This window comes from Ambystoma mexicanum, chromosome 4q (genome assembly GCF_040938575.1).
Source record: "Ambystoma mexicanum isolate Mex_15411 chromosome 4q, UKY_AmexF1_1, whole genome shotgun sequence".
In the NCBI taxonomy this organism is placed as follows: Eukaryota; Metazoa; Chordata; class Amphibia; order Caudata; family Ambystomatidae; genus Ambystoma; species Ambystoma mexicanum.
Window position 1 is genome coordinate 437,977,606 of NC_090928.1, and position 23,291 is coordinate 438,000,896.

A 23,291-nucleotide genomic window follows, 5' to 3' on the forward strand; every position below is an offset into this window, starting at 1 on the left:
TGGGTCTGGCATGGATTCACATGCAAACCCTCCCACCTACCCCTCTGCGGCTCTTCACTTGGTCATACTGCCACTTTACGTGCTACCAAATCTGAGGATGGCTGCCAGGGGAGGGGCTTAGAGAGAGGGCAGTCATTGGCTTGGGGGCAGTATGACTTGGAGATCAGTGATTGGTTACTACTAAGAAAGACAGATCAGAAACGAAACTGATACTGATTTTTTTTTCTTTACCGAGGATTCCCGGCCTGACGAGGGGGAATCTTCATGAGCATGTGAATCCATGCCAGACCCATGCTGGAGAACAACAGTTACAGGTAAGTAACTTGTTCCTTGTGACTGGTGGATATTGCTCCTTGATTGTCAAAGGAGGCGGCTATTGGTTGTTTGGCTGTTTCAGCCTTCAGTTGGAAGGTTGATTGGCAAGATGTCGCCTTCCACCTGTGCCACAATGACCAAGGCTGGGAGCGAAGCGTGACCGGTGTTCTCTGCCTTTACCGTACCATTTAGGGGGCCGACGTACAGATACCCTTCTCCAGTCTTTACAATCACCGTTCTAATTTCATGCTGAGAAACCTTTTGTGTATAGTCAGAGTACAATCATAAACTTGGCTTAAGTTTTTTCCAAGATTAATATTATTTGTTTTTTTCTGTACTTTAAAAAACGTTTGTTTCTTTTTTCCCCCCCCCCCCCCAGTTTCTAAATGTCCCCATGTTTCGCAATGTTTCCTTGAAGTGCCTTACAGAGATTGCTGGGGTGAGCGTCAGCCAATATGAAGAACAGTTTGTAACACTATTTACACTGACCATGATGCAGCTGAAACAGGTATGTTTTTGGCTTGGATTTCTGTACAGTGGTGAAGGCTACAGTAAATGTTTTATGATAATGGCAAAACATGAGTACTTCTAAAAAAAAGAAATTGTGAAGATTAAATATTGCAAAGAAAGTGATATGTATTCCAATGCACCATATTTCCTTAGCACATTTAATGAAATGATCCTAGTTGATGTCTGTCACTGGATAAGCATGTCATCCTCTGTGCTAGTTAGGCAAGATTGTATGCAGTAACCCTGTTGGAGACTACATCAGTCTTGTCCTCTTGGTATTGGGTAACCCACCTTTTGGAATAGGGCTGTACTACATAAGTTGGTAGAGTGACTGAGCAGCCAGACTTTTCTCAAGAGGGGAGGTGTGAGCTATAGCATCGAAATCTACACATACACTTACACTCAAGGTTTTCTAGTAAAATAATGTATTTGACCGTTGGTTTTAAATTAGCATTCTTTAAAAAGGGCAATGTCCTACAATCAAAATATACTCCATAACACGCTCTCAGAATCAAGATACGCAAGTAGATGCTCTTTAGAATGCTTCATACACACTTCCTACAACCTGAGGTGACTTCAATTACTAGTACAGTATTGGCATTTATATATTACTTTTTGCACTTTATAAAATTCTGAAGTTGTGGAAAGGTTAAGGGAGGAAGAAAGGTTTGCAGGTTCTCGGCGCATGTGAGCACTTTCCAATCTCCAAATGAAATGTAGATAGAATCTTTCACAGCAATAATAGTTTCAAACCAGTTACCACCTATGAGGGACAGTTGGAATCAAAATCAATGGGTCAGAAGAGTCTGCAGGGAGCTTGGGCAGCCAAAAGCAATTAGAACCATGTCTCTGGAGCTGAGACACTTCTTGAATAGCACAAAAGTATTGCACAAAGTTGGAGAGTTTTCTAGAAAATCACTGTTGGGCGACACGCTGTTAGGCTTGTGGAAGGTAGAGCGGAGATCACCGCTACAAAAAGCAGCTACTGCAAGTCTCAGGTGAGATGATGCAAGCTACAGACAAGACATAAGTACCCCTTAGTCGGCACAGTATCTTAGGTTAGAAGAAGAGGATTATTGGGCAGGATTGTATGCAGTACCCTTTGGGTGCACTACAATAACCTTGTCCTCCTGGCAATAGGGACACAACCTTTCGTAGAAGTCGGAACTACAGTTTGGTAGTGTGTTCGAGTAGCCAGGCTTACCTCAAGGGGCGGGGGGTCAATGTGAGCAGTAATGTTAGTTTCTCAGTACAATTATCCAAATAAACACTTGCCCACAGTGTTTCTTGATAAAACAATTATTACTTTATTTCAGTCAGTTATATAAGCCTTCTTCGGAAAGGGAGCAACACATGTAGCACTTAAATATACTTGAAAACACACTCTCAGTTTATCTAAATCAAATGGCACCCATTGGGGATGGCACACACTTCCTACACCCTCAGGTGACTTAAATAACTAGGACACTGTGGACATTGATTTATCACTGGCACATTCCGAGCGATACTGAGTTAGGTGAAAAGGATAGCAGAGGTTCACAAATGGCTATAAAACAGACAGGCACTTTTCAACAACATGCAAAGCACAAAGTCTGAGGTAAAGATGAGTCTTTCAGGAAGCCAGGACAGCCAATGTCTGTTGCACAATGTCAAGGGGAGCTGAAGATCTTCTTTGCAGTTGGGTAAGTCTTGCACAATGTTTGTAGAAATGTTTGTAGAAAATTGAACACTTGAAGGGCCACAAGCTGGGAGGCTTGTGAAGGGCAAAGCTTTAGCAACTCTGCAAGGTAACCAAGACCGGTCTCAACTGAAAGCAAGTAAGGTTACACAACAAGAGATAAGTTCTTAGTCATTGCAGTACATCTGGTTAGAAGACAAGGTTCCAGCTGCTGTGCAGCTCTGCAGATCCTGTTGTTCCTAGGCCTCAGTCTTGGGGACAAGAGGAAGGATGTTGAGCGACTCCTGCTCTGCAATGGAACGGTTAGTGGCAGCAAAGGGCAAACTTCAATTCAGCAGTGTTTCAGCTCCTTGCGTCAGACAGCAAATACTAACACAGCGGTTCTCGGATACCACTTCAGATTTTGCTTGCATCTGGGGTCCAGCACTCTGTGGCTCAGGCTTGGTCAGTACTGCCTCAGGGAAGTCTGTAGGATCTTCCTAGCGCTCTGGTCCGACTTGAAAGCAATGCACAAAATCTGGTGTTCCTCTCCCTGGCTCTTTAGTTTCAGCAGCAACTGCAGTGAAAATGCGACCAGCTTCGAGAGGATGTCCAGACGGGCTTACTTTGGAATTGATTGGTCCTACCAGCTCAAAGGGAGAAGTTGTCCCAGCAGGGCTTCTCTAGTCTAGGTGAATTCAGAGCTTCAGCACAGCAGCACGGCTTCCCTGGGCAAATAAACGGTCCAAGAGTTGCAACAGGCGTCTCTTCCAAGTTCCTCTTCGGATTCCTTTGTCCAGTGGTTGACTCTGCCTTCCAAGCCAAAAAGCCTCGCCTTTTACACAGGTTAATACCATTCATTCCAGCCTACCAGCCTAGCTGTCAATAGCACAGCAGGGTGGCTGTCCTTGCCGGATAGCAAGCCGGCCAATCATCTTTGAGTGCATTCCTGTAACCAAGGGAATTAAGCACAGGGAGTTTGAGGCACCTCCCTCACTACTTGCCCCTGCCAGACATACTTCACTGGTGAATCCCGCCAAAGACCAAACTGACAAAGCGACCATACCTGGTTTGGCGCGCAGAGTAAATCACAAGAAGGACCTTCCTGACAAGAAATGGCAAAAAAAGACTGGGGACACCTTGACGAAATGGGCACCCATGGGTGCCTTACTGTAGCTGCGAAAACAGCCTGCGGTAAAAAAACACAATGGTAGTAAAAGGTAAACTACTACCACCAGCAATTTATTGTAGGATGTTACATGAGACACTAGACAAAGGGGATACTAAGTAACCACTCGTCACCCTATTCTATGATAGTGTGTGCTGGGTCTAGAAAGCTACAAAATAAGTCAATTTCCCTTTACTGCTCTTGAAACAGTTTCACCAAGAGAAAGTATTTAAACGTTTGGGAAATCTAAGACTTCCCTGTGCCACTACACTGAAAGTGCTGTGTGACACAATGTAAAGATAATTCCTATGGAGTTTGTCAGACTCCAAAGTCAAAAGAAACGCATCAATTAAATCACATTAAAATTCAATGAGATACCAAGTCTTAAAAGTCCAGCGAAAGAGGTGGGGTCTCTAAGGTAGAAGGGAATTAACACATTTCTGAGAATTCTCCCTAACAAGGATCCAGCTGGCTTCTGTTCTGGTTGCAGATCCTGGGTTCCTGGGTCTCCGTTGTGGGGACAAGAGGGAGGACGTCTGGAGGACTCCTGCGCTGCAGTTTGAATGTCGGTGGCAGCCACAGGCTCTTTTCAGTTCAGTGGCTCTGGGCGGTTTCAGCTACCGTCAAATAGCACCACCGCGGATCTTGTACACTTGATGGACTTTCTTCACTCCTTTAGTCCAGCAATCTGGTGAGGTGACTCGAGCTTGGGTCGTCCTACTTTGTGAGGGTCCTCAGGATATTCCTGGAACTTCGATCCAGCTTAAAGACGTTGCACTAGACTGCAGATTTCCCGACCCCTGGCACTCTGTTCCAGCAACAACAAGGAAGTACAGCCAGTTGGGAAAGGGCCTCCAGCAAAGTTCATGCATTCATGCACAGCTTAGCTGTCTCTCGCACAGCAGGGTGGCTGTCCTGTGTGGACAGCCAGCCAATCGTCACTTGGTGCATTCATGTAGCCAAGGAGACTAAGGATGGAGTTTCGGGCACCTCCCTCACTTCCTGCCCTATCAGAAACACAAGCCAGATGCTGCTTTCAGTACTGAAGCCTGCCAAAGGCAAAACGAACCAAGGGGGTTAAACCTGGTTTGGTACGCAGAGTAAAACCCAAGAAAGACCTCAAAAACAAGAAATGGTGAAAAAAGACAGGGGCCATTTTAACAAAATGGTTACCAATGGATGCTGTACTGCAGGTGAGGATTCAACCTGCTATAGAAAAGCACAATGGTAGGAAAATCAAACCACTGTCGCCAGCCATTTAAAGTAGTGAGGGTAACATAAAAAATTGTACATGACTACGTCGGAAAAGGGGTTACTAAGTAACCCCCCAGCATTCCACACAAGATGGGGTGTTCTGGACCTACATAGGAAAAAGATAAGCAAAACTAATTTCACTTTACTACTTAGGGAGAATTCTCAGAAATGTGCTAATTCCCTTCTACCTTAGAGACCCCCAGCTATTTTGCTTCACTTCAGGACTTTTAATTTCTAACCCGGAAAGAGTCCTTTTTTTCACCCTCTCATGTATTTTTATTGTGATTTAGACTGTTTCTCCAGCATTGGATCATTCATGGATTTAAATGCTGTGAATATTTCTCGTCAGGCTGGGAATCGTCAGTAACCTTAACATAGTGTTTGTCTTACGGGAGAATAAAATCCCAAAATGAGTGTGGGGTGTAGGTCCCACCTGCTACCCTATCTTCTGTATATAATTAAAGCAATGTAATGTTAGTATTCTTATAAACAGCATTTTCAAAATTGAGCAAAATGCCGTCATCAACGATCGGCATCAACAGTGGTTGATGAAAGATCATCCACGGGCTCCATACCGCTTGAGCATGCTATTCCTTAGAATTCAACTCTGTAGTGTGACACTTATTTTCTTGCCCTTTCTTTACAAAAGTGCTTTTTGTTTTCGCTTAATTTTGAACTTACTCTGTATAAGAATACTAACATTGCATTGCTTATATACAGAAGATATGGGAGCAGGTGGGACCTACACCCCACACTTATTTTGGGATTTTATTCTCCCATGGGACCGGAAGCAGACTGAACACACCATTGAGCGTATGGTGAACTAAGATGTATGAAGGCGCTACTGTCTTTATTTTTTTATTTTTTAGAACACGAGAATCTAGTTGCGGCTCTAATCGGAGGTACTATTTGCTAAACTTTTCAGTCTCACTGAATTTTGATTTACCTAGGAGCATAATCTAGCTAGTAGAGACTCTGATGCTAGAAATGCATTGGCGGGACAGGGCCTCCCTGTCCCTGTTCTGTAGTCCTTTTTCGTGTACGTTCTGTTTTATTTTCTGCAGAGGAGTCCATGTGGGACTGCTGGCATTGCAGCTCTTCCTCTTTTTGGTTTGGTGTACAGACCCTTGGGATACCCTTATGGCACCCATGGGTGGGGTACAACCCAGTACCCCAGTGTATGTTTTTGTGCACCTGTGTGTGGCCCACTGAGCAGGGTATGGGCTGGTGGCAGCTCCATGCTGAATTTGACAGGTACTGAGTATCCTCCATTTTGGATACCCAGGCCTTGCCATTGGAATCAGTTGGTTCCTGATAGGAAACAAGATGGCCCCTGTGGCCTTCTATTCCCCGTTAACTTGTATTCCCGAAGTCCCCAGAAGCCATGACTCTGTCCCTTCCCCCTGACTGGCTTTTGGGTGGAAGTTCCATATATGGTATTGTAGAAGAGGTCCCAAATAAAGCCTGCACTCCAGTCGCACATTTTGAAGTACCAGGAACGTTCACACCGAGATATGACATATGATGAGCAAATAAACCAGCAGAGAGCCGCAGTAGGGCTCTGCCCGGTGCCTATCAGAATAACACCTGTTGAAGTACCAATAACCAGACAACCATGGACAGTAAGGTACCCATTAAGAAAACCCTACCAGCAAATGAAATGAAATGAAGATTGCTTAAATACCGTCCCGGAAGAAACCACAAAGGCCTTAATCGAAGACAAATGGTGACGTCAGAAGTCTTGGACAGACTTGCAGATAGAAGATATGACGACCCAAAAATGACGCAAGAAACAATTTCATGAATAAGGTTATCATGAACCTAGAAGAAGAAACAATGTTAACATATAAAGAAACTTAAGCTGTAAAGCAGGATGAAGTCATTCAACCAGCTAATGCCTGCACATATGCTTGTAACCGCAAGAAAGCTAAGAAAACAGTGCAGCTTGCTATGCTAAGTAGAAGAATAGAGCGGCAAGCGCCATTATACACAATCTACCTCCAAAACTAAGCATGTCCTAGAAGTGCGAGTCCACTTTACACAAAAGCAGAATTAACTCGGGTTATTAGAGGTCAAACAGGACAGGATTCGTATTCCTGCTAAAACGAGAAGAGATGGCTGAATCGAAACTCAGCAGAGGCAACGTGAGCCAGGAAGAGCCAAGGTCAGACCAATTGAAGGAGCCAACAGTAGCTTTGCGGAATCGAAGCTTAAGAACTGAATAGCCGATCTTAGGAAGGCCGAGATAGGAAGGCGTAGGCAGGTGGCAAGCCGAAAAAGAATTAAATGCACAAATCGAAGGAAACTAAGCAGATTCACGGTGTGAGCAGCACGTGACCATCCGCGCGAGAAGCAGCACGGGTTCACACCTACGCCTGGCTGTCGCCTAGATAGAGATATCTTAACAGTTCCTGACAAGAAGACAGTTTCGAGGCCGACCACAGCCAACTAATTGACACATAGCCACTAAAGTAATGATTTATTGAAGGGAGGCTGGTTGAATATTGGGGCACCCTGCACCTGTTTGACCATTCTCAGTGCTGCTAAGTAAAGTGGAGATTTATGCATGCGGTTGAAGCCAACCAAATCACAATGGACCAAATAATCGACGGTCCTATAGATAGAACCAATGGGACGTCGTACTCTTAGTGACGTCTACAAGAGTAATGTTAGAAGGAAGGGCTTAGACGCCCACCCGATAGTGTTTATCCAATCCCCTCACTCTGTTAACATATCCAGATATAGTACCTATAGTAAAGTTACCTTTTCCTAACCAATAGAATTGCATGTTAACTTTTCAGTGTTATACGTCAATGATGACTAGTTTTGGGTATAAATGTTACTGTTTGTATGAAGTTCGAGGGAGTTGAAGCGAGACGGACTATTGCATCACTGTTGATTTCCATGTTTCCCTGTTTTTTGTACTCAGTTAACGGACTCCCCTTTGCCAAACCATTGAGTTGTCCTTATTGATTGATGTTTGAGTAAGAAAACCTGCACCCCATCCATCTCAAGGTGCAGCTGTCTTGTCTTAAAGTACTGCGGAGCAAACCCCGACTCTATGGGCCGGCCGGGGGTCTCCCCAGTATACTATTGTGGGGAAGTCCAGGCCAGACCGGCTGGAGCCTTCCCAATGACTGTATCTTGTGGGTACGCCAGTGGGGAGGGACCTGGGTGAATGGCGTGTTTAATGAATATGCATGAACTGTTATGGGTGTCTAGTATCTGCTGTTTGACGCAATGTCTGAGACTGCCTTGCCTGAAACTGGTATGAATGCAGTGTGGAGTGCTGAATGGCAGAGTGCTTGTCCGAATCCACATTCTGTGTTGAGTGTCTGGATGGAGAAGAAAGGCCTGAATGCACTGTGAGCCGATTGGCTGCCTGAATGCCCGTCTGAATGATTGGTTGCCTGAGTGTGACCCAGCAGAGTAAATGGGGGAGATCCCCAATATATCTGTGGCCTCTCACTACTAGAAATCGTTCAGAAGCTGAAGTCGAAACAGATGTTTAAACTTGAAGCCCACTGGAAGAAGAAATGCTGCTGCTGTCCTTCACTAATCTGAAAACTGCGCGACTATGAAGGAACTAATCCAATAGAGGACCTGGCTAGGAGACCTCTTCCAGAGCTACGAGAGACCGATGACTGGCACCGCCACAGAATCGTGAAGAGAAGCGCTTGGACATTGAAGTCCATCAACGTCGCCGACCAGAGCCACAGTGCTAATTTTTCCCCTGAGAACATTGAAAAAAGGACTCCCTTGCTCATTATCGTCAACCGCTGTTGTCCTGTCGGAGAGAGTCCAGGCCTCCGACGACTGAGGAGTCCACCAGTGGGTTTCCGCCACCCAATGACCAGACACTGATGACTCCACACCCTTACTGGGCCAAAGTTCTTCATTGACTCGGCGGGGCAACGAACACACTTCTCCAGCATGGGGTCTGGCATGGATTCACATGCTCAAGAATATTCCCTGTCAAGCCGGGAATCCTCGGTATAGAAAAAAATCAGTATCAGTTTCGTTTCTGATCTGTCTTTCTTAGTAGTAACCAATCACTGGTCTCTGGGTCATACTGCCCCCAGCCAATGACTGCCCTCTCCCTAAGCCCCGCCTCCGGCAGCCATCCTCAGATTTTTACCGCACGTTCAAGTGCTGGGAGTCCTCGTGCTGTAGCTCTCGAGCTTTTGCTGCGTTTTCGCGCTTTTTCAGGAGATTTTTCTCATTTTTCGGTTAAATAGAGCCTCAAGCTCCACCGTTTCTACATCCGATCAACGGCGATCCGTTTCGGAGTTTTCTACGCCCCTCAAGGGTGAAGATTTCGTCGATTTACGCTTTTGGAGGATTCCAGAAGTTCCGAGGCCTACCCCGGACATGGCCGAGGAGAAAGGAAGCTCGACGCCCGGGAAGCTGTTCAGGATCTGCCCTGGATGCCAGCTTCAGAATGTTTTCAAGGAGGACGAGCATTCGTTATGCCTCTGTCTCCATGAGGACAAGACTCACCAGGAGAAGGACTGTGCGTTTTGTGGGAACATGTCGGAGCGGACCATGAAGGATCGCCACCTCTGTCTTGCCAACTGGCTGGAAGGGAAGAGCCCGTCAGGCGAGAAGAAGAAAAAGAAGTCTGAGTGGTCTTCTAAGTCCTGTGAGGGTGCCCCGGCGACGGGGGCCCAACAAAAGGCTAAGCACCGCGAGTCCGCGGGCACCGGGAGCGCCAAACGGTCGGGCTCCTTGGCTGCCAGGCAGGGCGCATCCTCCCCGGTGCCATCAACCACGAGCCAACGCTCTGGCTCGGGTAAGAGGAAGTCCGAGAACCCGGCAAAGCTTCTGGAGAGGCCCCGGTCGATCTCGAAGATTCCAGCAGAGGGGGAGCGAGGCTTGGACCCTCTCCCCAAGGTGAAGGCCCCAGGCATCCAGAAGGTGACGATGGCCTTAATTCACCCTGCTAAGACCTCGATTGAGGATGTCGCCGTCTCCGTGCCTCAGCCTGTGGAGGCTACACCAGTGGAGGCGCCCTCAGGACCCAGAGTCTCCCTGCCACCGCGGAGGGAGTCGTCTTTCAAGCCCATTGAGAAGTCCCCCACAAAGTCCTCGTTGGAAAAGGTGGGGAGGGGCTGGTGGCCATTGTGGATATGGACACGACCTCTGAAGAAGAGCTCATCGAAGTAGTGGAAGAGGCCCAGCCCATCGGGAGGGATCCCAACGAGAGCGACTGTGTCGCCGACAAGGCTCCTCAAGAACCCTCGCGCCCATCGTTTCCGGCGCCGCAGGACACCTCGGCAGCCATTTTGTCAGCGATTCAGTCCTTATGCTCGGAAATGAGGACAAGGTTGCCCCTTCCCCCGACGGAGGTACCTGAGCCAGACCCGATTGGGGAACCGGAGCCAGGACCTTCGGAGAGTCCACTGCATAAGAGGACGACGCATCCTACGCCACCTCTCCCACCTCTGCGGCCTGCTCTGCCTTCCCCCCGGTCTACTACCCATGGGGATGATACAGGCACGGACACGGCTACGACAGGTACAGATGACGGAGGCGACGACTGAGGCGACGAGTCCCCCGTCGCCCCCTGCTCGGGATTCCCCGCCCGACGAGATTGGATCCTTTCATGCCATGATTTCCAGGGCATCCGAGCTTTTCCAGCTCTGCCTAGAAGAAAAGAAGAAGGGTTCCTATACCAACGGCGCGAGGCTAAAAGGAAGACGGTCCTCGCCGTACCGCTTCTTGATGACATCTGGGATGAGGGGCTTGCCCTCCTCAAGAACCCTGCCACGGCGCCGGCAAAGAGGGACCGGTACGAGAAGAAGTACCGGGTCCCCGACGCTGCCCCCTTGTGCCTTTGGGCACAACCTACCCCGGATTCGGTTGTCTCGGCGGTGGCAAAGAAGAAAGCTGCGGGGGCATCGGCCTCGACATCAACTTCCCCGCCGGACGGCGAGGGCAGGAAGTTGGACACGATGGGACGACGGATCATCTCATCCGCAGCGACGACTATCAAGGCGGCCAACGCCCTGGCTATCGTAGCCCGCTACGACAGGGAGTTGTGGTTCAAAATCGCCCCTCTTAGACTTCCTTCCAGACGCCAAAAGGGCTGAGGCCCTCGAAATCCTACAGGAGGGGGAGATTGCTTCGGACCACGTCATCACGGTGGCAACTGACATCGCTGACACCGGTTTCCGTCAGTTGGGCAATGGTGTTTGTTTGAGACGACGAGGATGGCTCAAGGCCACGTATTTCTGCCAGGACGTACAAACCAAGATTTTGGACATGCCCTTCGACGGGAACAACCTGTTTGGGAAGGCGGTTGATGAGTCCCTTCAGGCCGTCAAGACACACACAGAGACTGCCCGGGCACTGGGAGTGCTCCAATGACCACTGCCGTCCTTTTGGAGCTCCGGAGGCAGACAACGTGCCTCCAAGGGATCCGGCAGTGGCTCCTCCACTTACCGCCAAACGGCAAGAACTTCGTCCCAGGAAGCCTACAAGGGACGCGGCAAGTCAGGTGGTGCCCGTCGTCTTCGACAAGGAGGCAAGGCGGCCTCCAAACAAGATTGAACCGACCGTGGGGTCGGGCCCCCGCCGAAGCAGCCAGGTGGGAGGCCGGCTGGCGAGGTTAGTCAGCGTGTGGGAGTCCATCTCCACCGACCGTTGGGTGCTGGACGCCCTGGCCCAAGGGCATGCCCTAGAGTTTCTGAAGAAGTGCCCTCGCGTTCCACCCGTGGCCAGGAAGGAAAATCACATCCCTCAACTACTGTTGGAAGTAAGGGCGATGCTCAAGAAGGGTGCAAAGACACCGAAAGTTCCTCAGGTTCGTGGTCCAAGGGCGGCGCTACCAGTTCAAGGCCCTCCTGTTCGGATTGAAGTCGGCACCCAGGCTGTTCACCAAGTGCCTCGCACCTGTGGCGGCGCGGCTGCGCTTACAGGGGATCCACGTCTACCCCTACCTGGACGACTGGCTCATACGGGCAAGGTCGATGGAGCTCGCTGTGGAGCACACTGCGAAGACCATCCAGCTGCTCACAGACCTGGGATTCTCCATCAACTTTCCAAAATCCCACCTGGTTCCGTCGCAAGTCGCCCTGTTTCTGGGAGCCAAGCTTGACAGTGGCACGGCTGGCCTCGCCGTCGGAGGAACGGACCCGGACCATTCTGGGCAAAGTGCAGTGTCTGCTGGCCACGGACATGGCCAGGGTAAGATCTATCAAGTGGTCCTCCTGCATTTATCTGGTGCGTGTAACGCTCACCTGATTCCCGTAGAGGCGCCGGTCTTGACTGGGCGTATACCGTATCTTCAAAGGTGATGTGTAACACACGGCTGGCTCTTTGGGCTGGACCTCTGTGCACTGTATGTCTGACTCGAAGGGTAAGATGTCTGCAGATAGAAAATATGGGATTAAGGAACTGGGTTATTGAATGTCTCTCTCTTCTTCCCTTTCTCTTCTCCTGTAGAACCCCAAAGGTTAACGCTCTCACCTTAGGTAAGTGAACGCCGTGCTCTCATCTGCCTCGGGGCAGGGTGCTGTAACCAGTTTCTTCACTGGATAAGGGGAGCAGGCCTCTTGACTTCAGAGGACTGCTGTCTGTTGTTTACTGCACGAACGGTAAGTTTTGAGTAATTCTAATGTCTTTAAAGTCTTTAGTAATGATGTTTCTTGTTTTGCAGGGTTCTGGCGATGGCGGATGACGGGCTGAAGTGAGTTGAAGATGGAGCCCGTGTGATGAATAGAAGCGCCTGGAAGCACGTAAGTAAGCGCTTGTTGCCTGCTTCACGATGCGCTCTAACTGTCTTTTATTTTGCAGGTACAAGTTCGGAGCGGCTGCAGGGTGCCGGAATACCCACTGGGTTAGATGTGGAAAGGAGTAATGGCACGTGAGTATTAAAGTTCCCCAATGTCTTTAAATGCACCTTGTTTTCTTTCAGATGCCGGAATGCAGTGTGAAGACCTCCGGAGCGCGCAAAGAGTAGGTAAACCTTTGTCTTTCAGATGCCGGAATGCAGCGCGAGGCGTTGGTGACAGCCGATGGACCAGGTAAGTGAAGAGCTGTCACTGAAGACCGTAATGCTAACCTGTTCTTTCTTGTCTTTATAGGTGTTGCTGAAGACTGGATTCAGGATGGTAAGCCTTTTTCCTTAGGCCCAGGATCAGATGACGAAGACACGATGAGCGTTCTGCTGCAGAGGATGCAGAATAACGCAAAGCAAGATTCATCCATCGGGTGTGGTTTAAATAGCCTCCAGTAGTGCTTAGAAGTCTCCTTCCACAGTCACGCCTAGGTAAGAAAAGAGTTCCTGCTTTCCAGAAGAGTTCCAGTGTTCTGAATCTAGGGAGTGGCTCCTGCCCCACCCAACAGGAAAAGTAGTTCCAAACAGAAGAGGATCAGAGGCTCAACTGGCAGGCAAGTAAGCAGCATGGTCTGCTGCAGGTAAGTCCACCCAAGCATTATGAGCCCGGCGCTTTCAGCGCTGGGACTGGGCATATTTATGAGCCTGGTGCCACTGGCGCCAGGACTGGGTCCAAAAGGTCCCAATTGGGACTGGTTGGCACTCGGAACCTGGGTTATGGATCTGCTTCCAAGGGAGTTGGGAAAACCCTGACCTTTTGGAAGCAGAGATCATGACAGTGCGCCTTTGCAGGCTTCAGATGAGACCCTTACAGGAGTTCCTCGACACCCGCTGGATCCAATCGACGGGCAGCTTCGAGGATAGGATCCCTCAACGAGACGTTCCGTCAGGCGATCCGGTGGTGGAGTACCCGCGCCCAACGGTCGGCGGGCACGGACTTTCAGACCCCAGGTCACCAGGTGACGGTGACAACGGACGCCTGCCTGGAAGGTTGGGGAGCACACTCCGGACATCTTCACGCGAGAGGCCTTTGGCTCCCGGAGGCGAAGTCTCTCCACATCAACATCTTGGAGCACCGCGCGGTGTTCTGGGCCCTCATGTCATTTCTTCCGTCCCTCAAGGGCAAGGTGGTGAGGATCTTGACCGACAACACCACCACGATGTTCTACATCCGGAAGCAGGGCGGAACCAGGTCCCCGGCCCTATCCAAGGAAGCCCAGGATCTGTGGCATTGGGCTGTTGCCCAAGGGATGTTTCTGGGGCCTCTTCATCTGGCAGGAATAAAAAACACGATCGCCGACTCACTCAGCAGGGATCTGCGCTCGTGCCACGAGTGGGAACTACACCAGGATCAAGTGGATCGACTCTTCCGACGATGGGTCGAACCCCAAATCTATCTCTTTGCGACGGCGACGAATTCCAAGTGCCGAAGGTTCGTCAGCAGGTTCCCCCAGCCGAGGAGCATGGGTGATGCTTTCTCCTTCCCCTGGGACAGCCTATTTCTTTATGCGTTCCCTCCGCTGCCGTTGCTGCTCCGACTCATCAACCAGCTCAAGAGGTCCCGGTGCAGGATGATCCTCGTCGCACTGGCGTGGCCGAGGCAGATCTGGTTCCCGGACCTTCTGGACTGGTCAACGTCCCCACCAGTCAAGCTGCCAACGGATGCAGACCACCTCTCCAGAGAAGGAGGCGCCATTCTTCACCACAACCCAGAGTCGCTGAACTTGAAGGCCTGGCTCCTGCAGCACTAGAGTTTGGAGGGTACGACATCCCGGCCGACTGCAGAGAGTTTCTTGCAAAGGCCAGGGCGTCCTCAACTCTCAAGTGCTCCGGAAATAAATGGAAGAGGTTCTCTGTCTGGTGCCGTGCACAGAAGATTAACCATCTGCGGATTACGGCCCCGCAAGTACTGCCTTACCTACTGTTGCTGGCCAAAGCTGGACTGGCTCACGCCTCCATCAAAATACCTCTGGCTGCAATCTCCCGATATACCAGGACGACGGGACGGGCGTCCTTGTGGTCTCATCGCCTGGTGAAAGAATTCAAGAAGGCACTATTCCGATCATTCCCGCCGGTGAAGGCTCCTGCCCTGGCGTGGGAGCTTAATGTGGTGCTGACCAAGCTCATGGGGGGGGGGGGGCCCCATTCGAGCCTATGCATTCGGCGCCTTTGAAGTTCCTGTCGTGGAAGACAGCTTTCCTCGTGGCCATCACCTCTGCACGAGTGGGAGAGATCCAGGCCCTATCTTGCAAGCCTCCATACTTGACTTTTCATGACACGAGGGTGGTGCTGAGGACACACCCCTTCTTTATGCCCAAGGTGCCGTCGGACTTCCACCTCAACGAGCCCTTGGTGTTGCCAGTTTTCTTCCCGTCGCTGGCTGAGAGGACTTTGCACTCGCTGGATGTAGCTGGAGCGCTGAAGTGCTACGTGGACCGCACGAAGAGTTTTCGGAAGACGTCACAACTGTTTGTGAACTTTGGGACTGTGAATCAAGGGAAGGCTCTCTCGAAGACTTCCATTTCCAGATGGCTCTCCGGCTGTATCATGCACTGTCACCCGTTGGCAAACCGACAGCTGCCCGGCCGTCCGAGGGCCCAATTGACCAGAGCGATCGCTGCTACCACAGCGTTCCCGTCTGGTGTGCCCCTGCTGGACATCTGCAGGGCTGCGACGTGGAGGTCGACGCACACCTTCACAAGATTCTACTGCATCGATCGGGACTCCAGGGAGGAGTCCAGGGTCGGCCAAGCAGTGCTGCGCAACCTGTTCGCCTAAGGTGAGCCTGGTGAGGAGGTAAGAGTTGCTTAATGTTGAGTTGTTGTATTGCTTAATGTTGAGCCTGTTGCCACCTCCCGTGGTTGTGCATGTGTACTGCTATGTATTCTCTTATTCTTGAGCATGTGAATCCATGCCAGACCCCATGCTGGAGAAGGAACAAGTTAGTTACCTGTAACTGTTGTTCTCCAGCATGGGTCTGGTATGGAGTCACATGCGAACCCTCCCACCTACCCCTCTGCGGCTCTTCACTTGGTCATACTGCCACTTTACGTGCTACCAAATCTGAGGATGGCTGCCGGAGGCGGGGCTTAGGGAGAGGGCAGTCATTGGCTGGGGGCAGTATGACCCAGAGACCAGTGATTGGTTACTACTAAGAAAGACAGATCAGAAACGAAACTGATATTGATTTTTTTTCTATACCGAGGATTCCCGGCCTGACGACGGGGAATATTCATGAGCATGTGAATCCATGCCAGACCCATGCTGGAGAACAACAGTTACAAGTAAGTAACTTGTTCCGTCTAGGTGCTCCGCACGCCTCCGCTTGCAGGACATTTTCGACCGATCGTCAACAAGCACCGCAAGAACCAAAGGCGGCCACAAGTGTTGACCCCTTTTTCCTTGTGGGATCTCGATAATCCCTGGCTCCTGACGTCAAGGGAGCTGCTCAAGAAGGATTCGTCGACGACCCTACGTCAAACTCTATTCCAGTTACATTGGGTGGTAGAACCTTTCTAGGGGGAATTGAGACTTAATGGACTATATATGGACTGGGCTGGTCAATATGTTTATTTACAGGTTGCCCAAGTGGGGGAGAATCCTCATACAGAACTGAGCCTAACGGTAGGGGCCCAGTATTCTGCCAATTGTTTAACCACCCTGCGTTCGTCCTATGTCTACTGTTGGTTCACATTATTAACTGATTTGACATTTGAACTGAGTACAGTTGATGCAAGAATATTTGTGGTACCACTTTGAGACGTATATATTTACCATTTTAGAATTGTCGGAGCACAAAGTGTTATTGTATGTTTATATAAAAAAGGCTTTGATTATGTAAAGTGTGTGGACATTCCTTTGTGGGTGCTTGGGGACCTACTGTACTAAGTACCAGCCTGCATCACCTCCTGAGAGCTAGGTCTTGAGTACTCGCCCACGTTTACCAAATAGAGAATCTTTGCTGGGGGTCCTCTGTGCCTCTCCTCTGCCATATAGAGAGCAGGAGTAGACACCCCCCCTCTAGTCTTTAGAGACTAAACTATGCACTATCAATAGGTCTATAGGTTTGGAATTATTTCTCTCATCCAGATGGCTCCATTTGCATGAATAATGATCATAAAAACTGGCCTTTAATTTCTGCATTTTTTTACTTTTTGATGATTAAGCCCATGTGCCATTAAGACTTTATATCCATTTGACATTCATTTAGTTATTTTTACTGAAAGTGTCCTTTCGAAGGGATTGTGTCCTCCGACGTATTCCATATCTTTGATAGATCATCTCCCAGCTTGCTGTCCTCGGAAAAAAATTTCAGTAGAGGGTGCTGCGCGTTGACGTCCCTCGAGCCGTTGTCCCTCGACAGCCTCCGTATCGGCGCCGACGTCATCACGTGTATAAATAGACTCGCGCAGCGTCCGTTGCTCAGTTCCGTTTTTCCGCGCTTCGTGGGGGCGTTAGAATATCGTTGCTCAGTTCTTCAGTCAGATATACTTCATTATTCCTCGTGAAAACCGACTCGTACTCGATGGCTTCCTCACCCGAACCGACGACTCCACGGTCCGGCTTCAAAAAATGTCGAGACTGTGGAAAGAAAATGTCGTTGACGGATCCTCACAGGATCTGTTTGTGGTGCCTGGGAATTGAGCACCATTGTCCGGAGTGTGAGGACTGCATGTCCATGACGGCGAAAGCCTTGAAGGGGCATAAGGGGAAGCTTGAGAGAGGTAAGGCAGTTAAAACTTCTAAAGTTTCCTCGGCGGAGTGGAGGCATTAGTCTCCTCGCCATCACAAAAGACATTCTCGTTCTAGGTCTCGAAGCAGTTCCCATCACTCATCGAGATCTAAGCATTCAAAAAAGAGATGTCGAAGATCCCCTTCCTCGTCTTCCGTTTCCCCAAACAGGTCTCCTGCCCCACAAAATATAGCTCTCAGGCTGAGTGGGAGAAATTCAGGAAAAAGATGCGGAGCGTCTTCGAGAAAGCGGCCTCGACCCCCTCGAAGACTGCTGAGGGTGATACCCTGGGTGAAAGACCCGAAAAATCAAAACGCTGCGAGTCGCAGCACCTGGCGAAAGAAGCCACTTGAGAGCGTCACAAACCCTTGAGTAAAGGCAAAGTCGCGTCTTCGACGCCGTCGTTGAAGATCCCATCGACGCACAGGTCAGTCGAGTCGACGCCGTCTTCGACGCCGAGAAAGGACAAACCCACGGCCACCTCACAGCCAGTGGCCATACCCAGAGCCTCGATCACGAGAATGTCGGCGACGACCTCGAGTAGAATTCCGATACACTCGAGTTCATCAAGGCCTCTTCCACCTTTCTCAGCGCCTTTTTCGATGGCTCCGAAGCCTTGAACGTCTGCGTCGTCTACTTTTTCTCAGCCAATCATGATGAATTTCGCCCCTTCTTCTCTGGAAATGGGATTTATACCATTTTCAAGACCTGATCACTCCAGAGTCTTATCTTCTATTTATGAAGAAGGGGAGGATTTGGATCAGGAAAGACCTTTTGAGTTGCAGGGATCTGCAACTCCTGTACCAGAGCAATTTACCTCTGAGGAAGGTAGGTTGAAAGACCTCCAAGAATCCTTACTGCAAGCAAGTGGGTTGCACACTTCTGCAGAAGTAGAATTTGCTAGACCAGACCCAGGCGAACATGCTGAAACCCCTTTATAGAACCTTGATGGCAAGGATAATAGTGTGTATGGGTTGGTCCACACCCTCACCTGTTTTTCAGCAAGAAGACCTCACAGACCTCTTGGTCAAAGGTCCACAGGAGGGTCCTGTGGTGCCATTTCATGCGGCATTACAAAGGAGAATATTGGCAAACTGGGAAACACCTGAGGTAATCCCGGCGGTGAACAAAAAATTATCAGCTAAATATAGGGTGTCTTCTGCTGACCCTGAATATTTATCCAAACACCCAACTCCGGAGAGTCGGGTTGTTCAGGCAGCTACTTCATCAGGTAGTAAATCGACTTACCCTACTGTCGCACAGGACAGGGATGATGAGAGATATGACTCTATGGCCAAAACAGTCTTTTCCGCATGTAGCATGGCGTTGAAATCCATCAATGCTACTTGTATGCTCGCAAGTTTCAGCCACACACTTTGGGAGTGTGCTTCATCAGCGGCTGACTGCCTCCCAGAGGGAGAAGAAAGGGAAGCGTTCCTATACCTCATCAAAGATGGTAAAGACGCTATGTGCGAATCCCTTAAAACTGGTATCGATTCTGCTGACCGCATCAGCAGGGTCATGGCGGCAAGTACAACAACCCGGAGATTTGCTTGGTTGCGAAAGTCTGGTTTTGCTCCAGATGCGCAAAGCAGACTTTTGAATATGCCCTTTGTTTGGTAAGAAGGCGTATGACAGTTTAGAAAAGCTACAAACATCAAAGGCAGCAGCAAAATCCCTGGGAGCTGCAATCCGTCGGACACCAGATCGCCCCTCAGGAACCTCTGGTAGAGGTAAGTCCATTTGCTTCTATTCCGCATTTGGAAGAGGCAGAGGACAGCCGGTTCAAAGGGGTCAGAAGAAATTCACCCGAGGTGGACGGGGTAAAAAATACTACAGCCGCAGCAGGTGCCTCTTTACCCTCTGCATCTGCATCAGCCGCCTCCAAACTGCTCTGAGGACTCTCCTCACAAGACACCAGTAGGGGGTAGGTTAACTCAACATCTGACGGAATGGCAGGCTATTACGTCAGATGCTTGGGCATTGGAGACAGTTGCCCAAGGTTACTGCCTACTTTTTCTACGCATCCCTCAGTCATCCACCGGGGAACAGCTCTCTGAAAGTTCCAGATCCGCTCCTCTTGCAGGAAATTGTAGACCTGCTAGAGAAAGGTGCCATAGAACCGGTACCTTTAACAGAGAGGAACAAGGGCTGGTACTACACCCTCCCCCCTCTACTTTCTCATACCGAAGAAAGACAGAGTACTGAGACCTATCTTGGACTTGCGAGAATTGCACAAGTTCCTCAGGAAGGACAAGTTCAAGATGGTAACTCTCTCTCAGATCCTTCAGGCCCTCCAGCTCCAGGACTGGCTGCTATCTCTGGACCTCCAGGATGCTTATTTCCATGTGCAAATCCATCTCAAACACAGGAAATACCTGAGGTTCGCAATTGGCGGCTCTCATCATTTTCGAGTTATGCCATTTGGGCTGACCTCCGCCAGAGTGTCTTCACCAAGCTGATGTCGGTAGTGGCTGCAAGTCTAAAGAGGGAAGGGATTCACGTCTACCCCTGCCTGGTTTGTTGGCTGATCAGAGTTGTATCTCCGGAACAAGCTCAGATTCAGCTAGATTATGTCTGCCACTTACTTCACAAACTGGGCTTTTCCCTCAATTTAAAGAAGTCACAGATGATACCATCACAGAGACTCCAGTTCATTGGAGCGGTCCTGGACACTTCCCTGGGAAAAGTCTCGCCACCAGAGGTGAGGGCTCAAGATATTCTGCAGATGGTCACCAAGTTTCAAAATGCCCAACGTCTCCCAGCCTTTGACTTTTTGAGGTTGCTAGGCCTCATGGCATCCTGCATCTTCCTTGTGCCAGAGGCTCGCCTGAGAATGAGATCTCTTCAGTGGGCACTGAGAACTCAGTGGTCGCATTTCTCAGGGAGAATGAGAGACCTCCTTCAGGTTCCGGACAAGGTGGTTCGAGACATTCAGTGGTGGGCCTGCCAGAAAAACATCTTGAAGGGAGAACTGTTTTGGCAACCATGGCCGGATGGAAATAACAGTAGTCATAGATGCCACACCCGCGGGGTGGGGAGCCCATACCAACTACTTGACCATCAGCAGTCGTTGGTCTCCATCGGAGTCCAGACTACATATCAACCTTTTAGAGCTGAGAGCAATCAGACTAGCGCTGAAAGTTTTTCTGCCATCTGTACAGGGGAAAAATGTCTTGATAATGACGGACAACACAGTGGCCATGCACTACCTCAACCAAAGTGGAGGCGTAGGATCACTGCCACTGTGCAGAGAGGCAATACAGCTCTGGTTTTGGGCAATTCAAGAAGGAATCTCTCTATCGGCAGTTCACCTAGCCGGAGAGAAGAAATTTACGGCGGACTCTCTGAGCATGCAGGGCACAGTCTCCCACGAGTGGGAACTAGCTCAGGAAGTCCTTCAGGAGATCTTTGCCCTTTGGGGAACCCCTCAAGGGGGTCTGTTCGCCACCAGTAGCAACAGGAAGGGCAATCTGTTTTGTTCAACGGAATTTCCCCTGAGCTCTAGGGGACGCGTTTGTAGTGGACTGGGAGTTTCCACTCCTGTACGCGTTTTCACCAGTCCCTGTCATTCCTCAAATGAACAGGAGGTTGAGAAGATTCCGGAGGACCATGATCCTAATTGCCCCCGACTCAGCCAGGAGAACGTGGTACTCGGACCTTCTGGACATGTCCATCTGCCCTCCAATTAGTCTTCCACTCCAGGAGAATCTTCTCTCACAGAAGGGAGGTCAGGTTATCCATCCAGACATCCGAACCCTCAACCTTCATGCCTGGCTTCTGGAAGGTTGAGATACAAGGATTGGGACCTCCCCGATGATGTCATGGAGGTGGTGCTTTCGGCCAGAAGGCCAGCAACAAAGTCTTTATACCGCTGCCGTTGGAACAGATTTTGCAGCTGGTGTAGAGAAGGGAATATCGACCCCTTTTCATGTGGTACACCAACAGTTTTATCCTTTCTACTCTACTTTGCATATTCAGGCCTTCAAGTTGGCACTATTAAGGGCCATCTCGCAGCGCTATCTATCTTCAAGCGCACTGCAGAGGAGCCATCGTATTTGAAATTACCCGTAGCAATACAATTTCTAAAGGGATTAACTAATGTCTACCCTCCAAGACCATTCCATGTTCCCTTATGGGACTTAAATTCAGTCTTAAATTTCCTGATGGCTACTCCTTTCGAACCACTCCACTCTTGTTCGCTAAGATTTCTCACCCTTAAACCTGTCTTATTAGTGGCTTTAACATCTGCTAGAAGGGTGAGCGAATTACAAGCTCTATCTTGTAAAACCCAGCATACAATTTTTCATAAAGACAAAGTTGTCCTACAGGTGAAGCATAATTTCCTCCCAAAGTTGGTTTCTGAATTCCACATCACTCAGAAAATTACCTTACCTTCATTCTATTCGCCTGCCCATCTGGGGAAAGAGGAAGAAAGGCTACATAGGCTGGACCCAAGGCGGGCTTTAAGCTTTTACATCAGCAGACTTGCTAGGATTAGGCAAGCAGACCAACTGTTCGTAAGTTACTCAGGACACAAATTGTTGCTACCGAAACCAAAACAAACCATTTCAAGATGGATTATTTTGGCCATTCTGGAATGTTACAAACTAGCAGGGAAAGAGCCTCCTCAAAATCTTAGGGTTCATTCAACCGGGGGTATCGCAGCCCCCTCGGCCCTCCAAAGAGGGGTTTCGGTTCGAGACATATGTGCGGCTGCCACATGGTCGTCCGCACATACCGTCACCAGATTTTACAACCTGGATTCCTCCTCTAGTCAAGAGACTAGGTTTGGCAAAGCCGTATTACATTCTGTTCATTCCTAAAAGGAAACATGGCGTTTTACTCCCACCTCCAATTACACACCACTGCTATGGGAGTCTATCAAAGGTGAGGAATACGTCGGAGGACACAATCCCTTCGAAGAACAAGTTACTTCTTACCTGGTAACGTTCTTTCGATGGGCTGTTCCTCCGACGTATTCCTTATCGCCCCTCCCATCCATCCCCGCAGTAATACTTCCCTTGTGGTTGCAGCTTACGCTCCTCCAAGGTCAATAACCAATTCATGTAAAACAACTTTTAACGTCAAAACGGGACTGAGCAACGGAAGCTGTGCGAGTCTATTTATACGCGTGATGTCGTCGGCGCCGATACAGAGGCTGTCGAGGAACATCGGCTCGAGGGACGTCGAGGCGCAGCGCCCTCTACTGAAAAAATATTCCGAGGCCAGCAAGCTGGGAGATGATCTATCAAAGATAAGGAATACGTCGGAGGAACATCCCATCGAAAGAACGTTACCAGGTAAGAAGTAACTTGTTCTTCTGCATGATATTTTCCCCCACAGTCCGCAAGGCTCATGAAGAGGCTTTGTCCTCAAACACGTTAGCCATCTATATCGGGCATGCAGATTGTTTTGCTTGAACATTTCTAAAAATTAAAATTTTATGTTTTATCTACGAAATCTGTATAAGCTAGTATTGCTGTATTTATTTACGAAACCGGCGATAGTTAGATATTTGAATTTATTTTTTTACTGTCATTGACAGATCACGGAATGTGCAGGGGATGGGAGCATTCTACCTATGGATTCTCCTATTTTTCTTGTTTTGAGTCGTGGTCCTGTGCCAGGAGCATAGTTCCTCCCCTGCACCTTAAAACTCTTAACTCATGAGATCATGTAGAAATATCTAATCTGAATCTTGGTGAGCACCAGTAACTCTTCGATGTATATAGCAGCAGGAGTACTACATCAATTGGCTGGAACTGAAGGCAATCTGGCTAGCGCACAGAGCCTTCATTCCGGTTATCGAGGG

The 23,291-nt window shown here is 49.4% G+C and overlaps 1 protein-coding gene across 2 annotated transcripts in view; it reads left to right on the plus strand.

The window, feature by feature from the left end:
* The window catches only part of XPO1 (exportin 1), a 1,118,801-nt gene that overhangs the window by 400,886 nt on the left and 694,624 nt on the right, over nt 1-23,291 (plus strand). For both annotated transcript variants that reach the window (XM_069608010.1, XM_069608011.1), the window contains exon 10: nt 695-823. In XM_069608010.1, coding sequence (XP_069464111.1) covers nt 695-823 — 129 coding nt within the window. The remainder of the gene's footprint in view (nt 1-694; nt 824-23,291) is intronic.